A 12574-nucleotide genomic window follows, 5' to 3' on the forward strand; every position below is an offset into this window, starting at 1 on the left:
CATACCTACATGTATCTACACAATTTCTATTTAATCAATCTACAACAGAACAACATTGATATAGGCATACACCGCTCGTACAAATAGATCTGCAGTTGTTCTTACTCAGATAAAGGTCTTTGGTATCCTTCATATAGCGTGTACATTTATATCTTCACAACTTTTTGTATACACTCAGACGAAGTGTTTGCATGACATAGACATTCAAGATCATTTTAAAAAATAATAGTATGCAATATAAAGTACTTGGGGCATACTACACATTTGATTTTTTACACATGATTGTTATTAAAGTTATCATGGTTATTACCGTCATTTGATTTTTAAGATCTGTTTTACATCAACACATTAGTAGTACGTAAATCATACAAACGTTGGTAATATATCTGATAATAACAATATAGAGTTCGTTGTTGTATTTATCTTGTTCAGACACCACAACATGAAGGATGACAGATAGGATCACATGATGCTGATCGTGGGGGTTTCAACACAGTGTGGACTCTAATGGTGTTTTCATCAAAGAAATCATTAGAGGAAACCAAGGCAACAAAGTCTCCAAGCAAATTTTCCATCGTAGTAGGATTCAAAAAATGTCTAATATATATATTCCTGCAATGAACTTTATCGACATTCTTCAGAATTGTCCAAAACTTTATAAAATCTTCTTCCGCCAAAATGCAATTCTTCTTCCGGAAGTCTGGAGTCGAGAAGAAATTAAAAAAGCCGGTGATAACTGGGCGCATTTTGTTCCCCATATCTCTGGGATTATAAATTCCCTCCAGATAAGCGACATAGTCGTCAACAGAGATGTTTTTGTTGGCTCCTCTTTTGAAAATATGATCATCCCACCATTTTTTCTGCGCATCTGCATTCAATGCAGTCCTCCTATCACCAATGGCCAGTCGTAAATGTTCAAGCGTTGCGTTGGTTTTTCTCATATCATCAGAACTGATTATTCCATCTTGGTCGGCATCAAGAAGACTGGCCCACTGGTGCCATTTATGTCGCATAAACCAATTTTCTGTGATTAAAAACAAAAGAATACCTTGATGAATATGCATGTATAATATAACTTCGAATGATGGCACAAAATATAAAATCCATTTTTAAAATTAGCCATTTCAAAAATAAATTGTATTCAAAAAAAAAGATTGTGTAACTAGTTCAATCCTAGTATTTATGATGAGTTTATTTGTTAATTAAACTATAAAGATTTTTCTCGTATAAAACATAAAAAGAAGTATAATTGTTTTGGTAATTCTTCTTCTCAAATATAGCCCATTAACCATGAATGTTGTTCTTCCCTCAGCGAGATTCGAACCCCTACCTCAGAGGCATCGTTGCAACACCACCTGCATCGTGTCCATCGCACTAGACCAATCGACCAGCTATGATTTATAAAATGCAGCTTTGTTAGCCAAGTCATGTCTTTACTCAGAAATATTACGTACTTTTGGAACTTATACGTGGTTTTACACCTAATTAATCTGTCACCAACAACTCTATTATTTAAACATCTCTCACTAATGATAATTAACATTAAGAATGGGAATGGGGATTATGTCAAACAGACACCAACCCGACCAAAGAGCAGACAACAGTCGAATGCCATCAATGGGTCTACAACACAGCGAGCACATCCTGCACCTTGAGGTGATCCTAAGCTGGCCCCTATATACAAGTGTGTACTAGTTCAGAGAAAATTGACGTCACACTTAACTCCAAAACATTCAAATGAACTCAAATTAAAAAAAAAATACAAAACTGAAAAGTCCAGAGACTCCTAACTTGAAACAGGCGCAAAAATGCGGCGAGGTTAAACATGTTTTGTGCGATCTCAATCCTACCCTATACCTCTAGCCAATGTAAATAAAGAAACACATAGCAATACGTACATTAAAATTTAGTTTAAAAGAGGTCCGAGACATATGTCAGAGTAGGTAACAAAAAAAACTAAGCGATATGACAATCTATACTATTAAACGAGAAGACCTCATTTTGGGTGTCGCTTCTCCTCCTTCCACAATAAATTGATCATTGTTACTGTATGTCCTATAGGTTCGATGCATAGTCGCATTTGTCATCCATTCTTATGATTTTTCAGTTAAGGTTATTTTGGGAGAAAAACGGAAAAAAAGAAGTCCGTATATGTGTCTGTCATCACCCCGTCTTTTATTCATATACAACTTCCTCTTCCGTTTATTTTTCCAGAAGTTTTGTAAATTAACATTACATACCCTATATTATCATGTTTTAAAGATTCATTGACTGAATCGTTATATAAGAATATTGTCCCAAGTGTAAACAACAACCCAGGCCGTGTGAAAATAAACACAATCTTTTGTGTAATTCACTTATCGTCACGTACATAGCCTATATTATCATGTTTTATTTAAGATTCATGCAAGCCATTTTCACATTGACTGAATCGTTATATGTTGTCTCAAGTGTAAGCAACGACTCAGGCTGTGTGAAAATAAACACAATCATTTTTTTCATTCACTTATCGTCACGTAAATAACGACACAGGCATAGCCTAAATTATCATGTTTTATTTGTCACGTTAATAATGTGTCCATAGTAAACAGATGCCACATCCGATTGGCACTATCATTTGCTATGTTTTGACCGTGAAATGGGGTAAAATCTAATTTAGCATTAAAATAAGAAAGATCATATCATAGAGAACATATTTACTAAGTTTCAAGTTGGTTGAACTTCAACTTCATCAAAAACTACCTCGACAAAAACTTTAACCTGAAGCGGGACAGACGGACGGAAGAACAAACTAGAAAATATAATTCCCATAAATGGGGCATGAAAATTTATTGTTGAAAGTAAAATCTTTAACCTGAAGCCGGACAGAAGGACGGACTAACAAACGAACGGAGGAATGGGGCATACAAATTTATTGTTGAAAGTGAAAGTAGTGATTTGGTCAAAATAAAAGTAGGGTAAAGATTAGCGAGAGGCAAGACTTATTAGGAACGTCGGGATCTGGTGCTTTTAAGCTCGGGATTTCGGAACTGATTTTTACGGGATGCGGGAATATTTTTTTTATTTTGGGATGTCGGGATATGAATTTCGTTAAAATACACATCTCTGGATTTCATGTTTTTAAGCCCGGGATTTCAGAATCAGGGCCCCTCAGACCACCCCTCAAATGAGCGTTAGTCATTTATACGAGATTCAAATCCTACCATTGGCATGTTATTATGGCTTTCAAATGGAAAAGCACTGATGGATTGTTCTACAAGCACATTTTATTATCTAATAATAATGGCATATAAGCAGTTTCATTTGTTTCATGATTGAAGCGGTGCAAATTTTTAATTTAATTTGACTTTTATCAAAAAATGCATTGTACTAAAGAGGAAGAAAAATTGTGGCATAAGGCCAGAAACACAAAAAAATAATCGAATTTAAAAGAAAGGAAACACATAACGGAGGGCTTTTTGATTCCTTATATGAAATTCTCCAGTCAAAATATCTTTTCCAAAAAAATCATCCTACAACAGTTTACAAGCTGTATATGCCCGCGATTTCGCGGGTGTGTTCAAGTGGTACAAAAATGAACAAAGGACTACTAGCAGTTACTGACATGCCAGCTCTAGACTTCAACTAAACTGATTGAAAGATTATGTATACATCATACTTACTTGCTTTAGGAATAACAATAAACATGGAGACAATGACGTAAACAGCATACGGTATCAGTATGACCATCTGTCCTATCTTGGTATCGTGATAAAAGTTGTAGAACTCATCGTTACACTTCAATGTGTGGTTTTTAGTGACATCATGAAATTGGAAAACTTTTGTTGCTCCTGGATAAAAATTGTTATATTAAGTTATTTTATACTTTCTGCTGATTCTCACACACACACACATAAAACAAAAGTACATAAACTCTCCCCTGTACAGACACACAATATCATATGTTAAAGTAGTTATACGTACTACGCAAGGCACGTGGTTTAGGAATGGATTTTACATGTATCAGGTACACTTGAAGATTACAAAATCTGATTGTTGAAATGATATTTATAATATCCCTCTTGCCTAATTACAATATTACTGGAAGATGTCTTACCAAAACTTGAAGGATTTAATACAACCTTAACAAATTTATCTTCCAGATTTATGCAAAATATAATCCATAACCGAAAATTTATTCAATTCGATACTGAAGAAAAAAAAATATTAAACAGATTTATAACAGCAGTATACATTTGTACTTCCTTTCCCCTTACACATACAGTCCTTTCAAATTACTGTCATTTTCTATTTCTATATAGTCCAGCGAAATTGACGTCACACTGAACTCCGAAACATACAAATGAACCAAAATCTAACAAGCACAAAGACGAACAAAGGCTAGAGGTTCTTGACTTAGATAAGGTGTGAAAAAAGATTGGATATGTTTTATGTATCTAAATCCCTCCCAACCATCACCCCCTAAACAAATACTCAGCAATACGTACAGTTATAGGTTACATTTCTGTAAATATTGACAATGCAATTTCCCATAGGAACTTCATATACGACTAAAACTGTACCACTTTAACTATGACGTTTTTATAAAAATCTTATCCTAGAATTGAAAGTTCATATGCAATGCAATTGGTTTCAAAGGTAAAAATATAGGACTGTGCGGCATACATGTATTTTCAACTTTTACATGCCCTGAACTTCTCAGAGTTTAAACTTGCACTAATTTTAACTACCCCTACCTCGAATGAAAGGTTACCACACATTTTAATGTAAACAGTATGCACATATATATTTACTGGTAACATTCCCAAGTTTTGTCTCCGTGAGATGGAACACAGAGAGCATAACTGGGAACCAGTATGTAGACAAAATTAATTTTTAAGAATATTCCTGATCTCCCCAAAAGAGGCGTGGTTTGAGAAACAGCTGTATTTACAAAGTGCAATCTATATTAACTATAATAAAATAGGTAGCTTTTAAAATTGTCTTTGATTTTAATTAGACAATTTAATTTCTAAATAAAAACAGTTTTAAATATCTGTTTATTTTTCTTTTGCTTTACTAAAGAAAACATGTGTTGAAGCTATTACTACATACCTATAATACATAAAACAAAAGTTGCAAAGCATAGACCGCAGCAGAAGAAAAACAAGTAGCCACCACATTTTTTTCTTCCCTCCAAATCTGCTTTGTTGATGCGATGAGTCCGCTTCCTGTCACAGATGAATATTAAACGCCAAACGAAGACATACAGAACTAATGCACACAAAACTCCGCCCTCTGCTTTCATGAATGAAGGAAGGTCTTCTTCTTCTATGGTTTTGCCGTTTCCATCGTACTTTTTCCGAAAACACTGACCAGCATATTTCAAACCTTTAGTAATAAATACAAAAAAATAGTTAACATTATAAAAGGGAGGTGCCGGATATTCGTCAATTCATTACAAGGGAGGTGCCGGATATTCGTCAATTCATTACAAGGGAGGTGCCGGATATTCGTCAATTCATTACAAGCAAACGTCCCAAAAATCCAACAGAAATATATGACTTCTATATCTTTAACATGTTTAACGAACATTACATGCGTACGCACGAAGTCCATTACTTAAACAACAGTTTGGATAGCTAGAATTTTGATTTGGTTTAAATCCCTGTTAAAATTAATAAAATAATCTATAGATGACGGTATAATAAAACACAAAAATTTTGAACTACATGTACATACACATTTCTGTTCGTCAATGCTCTTCAACTTCGTACTTTATTTGGCCTTTTTAACATTTTTTTTTATTAGAGCGTCACTGATGAGTCTTTAGTAGACGAAACGCGCGTCTGGCGTATATACAAAATTTCAATCCTGGTATCTATGATGATCTATAATTTGATTTCAATTATTTAATTTCATATTACATTAGTATTAACTTACCGAAACGAATGTAGGTTATCGCAAAGACGAGAGCACCAAGCCAAATTATTTGTTGTAGGACTGAAAAAAGTAAACAACACATCAAAACAATAACATCATGTTGTTAACATTTGAATGTTAACTATAAAATCGCAAACATCATCGGAATAAATAACAATTGACGAGAATTTTAATAACACACATGTTTTCAACAAGCTACGTCATAATCAAAATCTAGTCGGACTACAGTTGCTTGGTTGGTGGGTCAGAATTGGTTTAACTGCCAATGGCGGTCACACTCTTATATATAATTGATTTGACAGTAAAACCTCATCTGAACAACACAAGAAGCTCCTTCCATTGACAATCAAACTTAATCTGATCTAAATATAATTGTATGTTCAATGACGCGTTAAAACTAGGTCATTATATTGTGTTATTGAAACAAAATTAATCAAATAATGACTACTCTTTTTAGAATAACGTTTCATTTCCTGTACGATTTGACAACTTTTGACTTTTTACCCTAAGAGGACAAATTCATCGGAAATATGCTTTTAAAAATTGTTTCAATCCGTTTTAATTGGTTATTTATCTAATATACAACCTGTTCTTTGTTCTTATCAAAATGATATAGTACAATTGTCAGTTTCTCTATCGAAGGTCGGAAGTTTTTTTCGGGCACTCCGGCTTCCTACACTAATAAAAACTGGCCGCCACGAAATACTAAAAGTGGCGCTTAAAAATGGCATTTAGTTAGAACACCAACAATCAATATAATAGTGCAATGCTTCATGTTACAATTTGTATGCGGACGTAAATATCCACAATATCAATCGGACTTACTCGGGTGAATCCGCTACACTTCTTCAATTCGTTAGATGAAAGTACGGAATAGGCCGAGTTGTAACGAATGCCCGCAATACATATACTTACTCGAGAATTCAAACCATTCGTGAACTTTCTCCCACAAATTTCTATCATCATGGTGCACGTTAGGTTTTGATTGACTGGAGCTCTGTTCACTGACGAAAATTGAATCGTATGCTGGTGGAGGTGCTGAAACAAGAAAGATCACTCTAATTCAAACATTTTAGTTTCTTGTGTACCATTTGGAAATTAGTATGGCGTTCATTATCACTGAACTAGTATATATTTGTGTAGGGGCCAGCTGAACGACGACTCCGGGTGCGGGAATTTCTCGCTACATTGAAGACCTGTTGGTAACCTTCTGCTGTTGGTTTTTTATTTGGTCGGGTTGTTGTCTCTTTGACACATTCCCCATTTCCATTCTCAATTTTATTATTGTAAAAATGTAAATATATTCGGCTATAATTGTATTGCTTCTCAGTCAATACAGTATTATTATTATTAAAAGCTTCGAGTATATAAATTTCAAATTTGTACCATTCTTATCAAACCGCATTGTAGAACAGGAATTATTGGGTCTCATATGAGCTGTCTGCAATGGTTATAAACCATGATCAGCATTGGGTATTCGGCGTCCCATATCTAATTACATGCATCTGTATTTCTTAAATTTGTGAAATCCCTCTCTATTCTTTATCAAACTTGTTTTGTTGATTACTTTCAGATGTAGTTCATTTTGTTTGTGTAAATAGATAAAGATAGGAAAAAATAATTGATTCGCCGACCGCAGCTGCATACGACCGCACAGGTCCAACCCTGACCAAGTGGGGCAAATATGGACACAATAGGTCCGAATATACAGTTATCGTCCTTAGTCCTTAGTGTGGACAGTGTGTTACTTGCCAATTTTTTTTTATACCCCTTCCAAATTTATTTCTCCATGTGTTATGTCTCATATAGCAAGTAGGGGGGTGAAATGACACTGTAAAAAAAAATTGGGTCATAAATATTAATTTAAAGTAGTGATAAGGTCCAGCTGAAAAAGGTAAAAAATTAGCACTTCGGAAGCTGTCAAAAGATTTCACGACCCCCTTAACAGAAAATTATCCATATTTTGAGTTAGAGCTGATGAAGTTTTCTATAATTTTGATATAATTTGTCCCAAAAGTAGTACAACACGCTGTCAAAGTATTATTGAGAAAGCGCCGGTGGGATTTTTTTAATTTTCATTTATTGTCTAAAAGAAATGCACTACGAAATAACTGTGTACTCGGACCAATATTTGCGTTTGATACAGGTCGGAGTTTGGATTGTGATTAAATACTTGACACATAATAGGTTTCTGACACACAATAACTATAGTTAGAGAACTTTGAATTGGTGGTGTGATTCAAATTCATATACAATATTTACAATAATTTTTTTTACCTCCCTTTGTTTATGCTTTTGTGTAATACACTATGCTGTTGCGAATTGCCCCTCCCCCCAAAAAAAACAAAAATATTTTTACGCGAAACATACTTGAACATTTTTAATTAAATTTCTGAAATCTTAAAGAAAAATCCCCCCCCCCCCTTCTTAAAAAATATATCTTCCTCAAGATATGGTCACAATCTCAATTCAAATTTCCGTTATTAATCTTATGTTATGAAAATAAGGACCCATCCTTCCCCCCTTTGCCAATGATGTTAAACACTGCCTCTTTTCAGCCTCCCTGCCAACGCTTGATATGGTATGACTTATATAACGTCCCAAATCAAGTTTGGATACACCCGAAGGATTCAGCGGCCAAATAGAACATAAGGCAGTGTTGGTTATATATCTAAACAAAGACAGGTTTGGGAAAACTAACCACAGTTTATTAAGTATGCATGTACTTATTTCAATTATACAATAATTGAAGATAATGCTAAATGAATTAAGGCAAATACAAAATGTAAGTAATGCATGAATACAAAAGATAAGACCTAACAATGGGCAAGGTTCATCAAAATTAATTGTCAAATATAAACACCATATACCATTTATTATATTAGTAGCATTGTACGACCTAGAAAAATAATAAAATAAAATCATTTCATGTTTCATAAAATTTTAAACTTTCCTTGATTTAGATATATCCCTTGTTAAGCTCCAACTGAAAAAATAAACTAAGCTTGATAGATCGTTTGAGACGTTCCCCTCAGGTAATAACTGTAATAATTTGTATTGATCGACATGAACAATGGAGGACAATAGATAACTGAACAACAATAGTCCTTTTAACTAAATTGATTGAACGTATCATATTTAATTAGGGTGTTTGTTTATTTAGCCTTTGCAGGCTTGGAAAAAAGACTAAGAATGTAAAATAGTATTCATCTTGCTGAAACACACAATGCAAATAATAATTATAGATATAACTAGAACACACCCGTGATATCGCGGGTCCGTGACTGAATTAAAATATATAACTATATGTTTGCCTTATTTAAGTATTGGTATTGTCATCTGATAAAGTCATGCAGATTATAAGATGCACAGTTTTCTCTACTTTCAAAATTTTTCTGTTTGAACCCGTCGACCTGGAACCTATCAATTATTGGTAATATTAATAATTTGGAAAACAAAAGGGCCTGGAACATGTGGAATGAAGTATCTTTTACTCAACAACAATATACAGCAAAATTCTAAATACACCGTTTGGTGGTGCGCCTGTCAGATGCGGAACGTACAGATAAGGTAATAGGTAACAGGTGAATATACTATTGGTATCGGTGTCGGATTCGATCCGGAACTTCTTAATTATTGGCAATATTAAAGTCATAAGAAACGAGTGACCGGTGAAAAATTATGTTCTTCCAATTCTTGAACCAATGCATACACACATCACAAACTTAGTCTTCTGTGCACGAATTTTTCATTTTTTTCGTGTAAATTTCGTATAATCGTCAATTTCTTTTTTCAATCGGTCAGTGTTGTTGTGTAAATATGGCAGGTAATTAAAGTTCGTGTTTTGAAGCCGAAGTTTAACGATGGTCACCTGTTTGTCAACAATCGACAAAAAATAAACAAAAAAGCATGGAAAGAGAGCACGTGTTTCACATGTGAATTCAGATAATAGTTTATTTTAAGGACATCCATGCGTATTGTGATCACCGGATTTTTACGAGATGGGTCACACTGAGGTCACTTTGCATACGGAAAATATGTCGGGGGAATTGGTTGCTGGAAGCAAGCAATTAAAATAAAGTAAACTTCTTCTAAATATGGATAAATTAACGAATTTTCTTCAGAAAAAAGTATATGTACATAAGTTTTATAATGAAAACTATCCATTGAGTTATAAAAAACATATGCATTATTTTTTTTGATTTGAGGTTTCTTATGACTTTAACTGATAATTTGCAATCTCAGTTTCCATGCAGCTTTAAGATAATTACATATATCTTTAGTTGAACTTTTTGACCCAGCTTGTAACAGGAGAATTAGCTTTCGTGTATTTGGCCATGAACAATAATACTTTGGCAAAAAAAATACATCTAAGTTTTCTATATGCAGGAAATATCAACACAAAATGATATTCATCTTCAATATTATTCATTTTACAATTATCATCTGTATGTAAAATTGCGAATGGAAAGGGGAATGTGCCAAAGAGACAACAACCCGACTATAGAAGAACAGACAACAGCAGAAGGTCACCAACAGGTCTTCAATGCAGCGAAAATTTCCCGCACCCAGAGGCGTCCTTTAGTTGGCCCCTTTAAACAATATATATACTAGTTCAGTGATAATGAACGCCATACTAACCTAAACTCCAAATTGTACACAAGAAACTAAAATTAAAATAAGACTAGCAAAGGCCAGTGGCTACTGACTTGGGACAGGCGCAAAAATGCGGCGGGGTTAAATATGTTTATGAGATCGCACCCCCCCCCCCCCCCCTAATACCTCTAGCCAATGTAGAAAAGTAAATGCATAACAATACGCACATTAAAATTCAATCCAAGAGAATTCCGAGTCTGATGTCTGAAGTTGTAATCAAAGAAAATATTATGTCTTCATCATATGAATATCAGGTACAATCCTTCCCGTTATGGGTTTAGTATCATACCGTCATAACATAAATGAGAAGAACATAACCCGTGTCATGCCAACAACTGGGTTTTAAATGAATGTGTTTAGTTCCGCTGCAAAGACCCTACAAGTGAATCAATATTAACGCCAACATATGCAATCTTTAATGACCTGACAACAGTATCGAAACTATATCCATTCTTAATATTAAGTATTTGATTTAGCAAAACATTATTTTCGTTTGAATTTGACGAAGTAGATTAATTTATAAACCGTTTTTTGTTTTGTAAATATTAAACAAGGAAATGCGGTATAAAACCGGAAGGTATACAAAGCTGTTTAAGTATGTCTTATGTAGAGGACATACCAACATTGGATAATATAATTACTTACTTGTGTCTTCTATACGATCGGGGGTCATTATTTCCACAAGCCCTGGATATATCCCGGAGTTTGCTCCGCCATTAAAACCGGGTTCTGGTCCTGAATACTCCGGGGGTGATAAAGGATGAACGACCTTCGACATTACTCTGTAACTGCACCACTCTGAATATCCCACAATGGTCTATCTTCGTACAAAACTCGAGTATTTCACAATACCATTTATAGATCTTCATTAAGCGGGTAGCTGTTTACAAATCTATAAACATCGATCGGTGTTAAATTATAAAGGTAAGTACGTCAATATGTGTAGCCATATCAACAAGGATGTAAGCAGGTATTATAAGGTCAATAACTAGTCCAAAGCGAAATATATTGGTATATATATGGTCATTTATATGAAAAGAAGAAAAAGGATGTCAACGACATTGTACACAAAACGTACTCTTAATTAAGGATCAACTAATAAAATCGAGGGTGATGATAAATAGAATTTAGTGTTTTTGTTTACAAATACTAATATGACTCTTAGCTGTGCCAAATTAAAGCCTGTAATCTTTAAATTCAATCTTATTTTAAATAGGACTAGAAATGTTTTATACTTTTTTTAAATAATGTTCTTATAACTAAGTTTATAGTTAGTAAGTAAATAATTAGTTTATTAGTTTTATATCAATAAATGAATTAGAAAAATAATTGAATACACGTGTAGCTGTACCACCCCCCTTTTTTGTCCTCCCCAGATTTGTATCATATTTTTGAAGATTGTTGAAAAGCACGACAAATAAATATGTTTCCTCACAAAATCATAAACCATTATCAATGTCTTAGCTAAACATCATAATTTGATTTAAAAAGATAAAACAGCATTATACGAAATCTTATCGGAAGATGGAAAATACTGACCCTTAAAATATTTTACATTGCTGGCATTGCAAACTATATAATAAAATTGGCTATGAAAAAAGGGGTCTATATTAGTTTGATATATATGTGCACAGTCATTTAGGATTACCCCAACCCCACCCCTCTTTCTGTGGTCAGACCCCCTATAAGGACTATTTGTTCGGTGTTTGTCCTCCTATGTACCACTTTCGCTATATAGTATTTCGGTCCCTCTCATTCTGTGGTTAGACCCCCTTTAAAGACTGTTTGTGCGGTGTTCGTCCACCTACCACTTCGCTATATATCATAGTTCCCCTCCTCTCTTTCTGTGGTCAGACCCCGTTTCAAGACCGTTTGTCCTCCTACCACTTCGCTTTATACCTATATGAATTAGGTATGAATAAATGGATACTCTCTTCAGACCACCCTTTTAAAAAAGATAACAAAGCAATGAAGCAAAGACATTTAAGCACAATTA

General features: G+C 34.1%; 1 protein-coding gene across 1 annotated transcript; it reads right to left on the minus strand.

The window, feature by feature from the left end:
* Window positions 1–292: 292 nt before the first annotated feature.
* On the minus strand, window positions 293–11542 carry LOC143082348 (uncharacterized). Its single transcript, XM_076257996.1, has 6 exons — window positions 11224–11542; window positions 6838–6960; window positions 5923–5982; window positions 5095–5370; window positions 3663–3830; window positions 293–1024 (listed from the first exon to the last, which is right to left on the minus strand). The coding sequence occupies exons 1-6, from the start codon at window positions 11354–11356 to the stop codon at window positions 429–431; spliced, it is 1356 nt and encodes a 451-aa protein (XP_076114111.1). The 5' UTR covers window positions 11357–11542; the 3' UTR covers window positions 293–428.
* Between the last annotated feature and the right edge of the window lie 1032 nt (window positions 11543–12574).

This window comes from Mytilus galloprovincialis, chromosome 7, assembly GCF_965363235.1.
Source record: "Mytilus galloprovincialis chromosome 7, xbMytGall1.hap1.1, whole genome shotgun sequence".
NCBI classification, from domain to species: Eukaryota; Metazoa; Mollusca; class Bivalvia; order Mytilida; family Mytilidae; genus Mytilus; species Mytilus galloprovincialis.

Coding starts and splice junctions, on each gene's coding strand:
- LOC143082348 (XM_076257996.1), bottom strand. CDS start 11,356: ATGTCGAAGGTCGTTCATCCTTTATCACCCCCGGAGTATTCAGGACCA. Junction 5,371..5,922: donor GATAACCTACATTCGTTTCG/GTAAGTTAATAC, acceptor TTATTACTAAAG/GTTTGAAATATGCTGGTCAG. Junction 1,025..3,662: donor TATTGTTATTCCTAAAGCAA/GTAAGTATGATG, acceptor TTTTAATCACAG/AAAATTGGTTTATGCGACAT.